This window comes from Propithecus coquereli, unplaced genomic scaffold (genome assembly GCF_000956105.1).
Source record: "Propithecus coquereli isolate 6110/MARCELLA unplaced genomic scaffold, Pcoq_1.0 Scaffold76, whole genome shotgun sequence".
Taxonomy (NCBI): Eukaryota; Metazoa; Chordata; class Mammalia; order Primates; family Indriidae; genus Propithecus; species Propithecus coquereli.
In genome coordinates, this window is record NW_012153729.1 from 1990069 (window position 1) to 1990630 (window position 562).

The 562-nt window shown below is 31.3% G+C and overlaps 1 protein-coding gene across 1 annotated transcript in view; it reads right to left on the bottom strand.

Moving 5' to 3' along the window:
* Positions 1-562, bottom strand: part of ABCA5 (ATP-binding cassette, sub-family A (ABC1), member 5) — a 126609-nt gene that overhangs the window by 26842 nt on the left and 99205 nt on the right. Inside the window, exon 15 of the mRNA XM_012662226.1 lies at positions 124-218. Within this exon, the coding sequence (XP_012517680.1) occupies positions 124-218 (95 nt within the window). The remainder of the gene's footprint in view (positions 1-123; positions 219-562) is intronic.

Here is a 562-nt window from a genome sequence, read left to right on the forward strand (position 1 = left end):
CCTTTGTATAGGATTTTAAATCAGGCTGTACATATAACTAATATAAAACGATTATAATAAAAGAAACTATTCCTTTCTTCTAAAGTATGATATAATGTAATGTGTCACAAGTGTCATACTTACCACATGTGCTGTTTGGCTTTAGGATCCATACCTGTAGATGGTTCATCTAGCAGAGTAATCTGAGGATTCCCCAGCATACTTAGAGCAAAACACAACTAGATATAAAGAAAAGGAGGAAAGAGGGATTAATAAGGCTTCATTATGAAGACTTCTATCAAGACAATATCAGGCACTAAGCTATCAATGAAATATAGATGTATTTGTTAATGAAAGTACCTTTCGCTTGATTCCTGCAGGTAGTTTCTTTATAGTTTTCTGAAGATATTCTTTTAAATCAAGTGCATTTGTTATTCTGCAAAATGGACAATACAAAATGAGTGTACCATGATATACATAAATACAAATATAAATTGTGTGTGATCACCGACATTGTTTTTTCTAGCACAGTTACTCAGTTGAAGCTTATTATAATCAGATAAGAACAAAAATCTCCAATTTA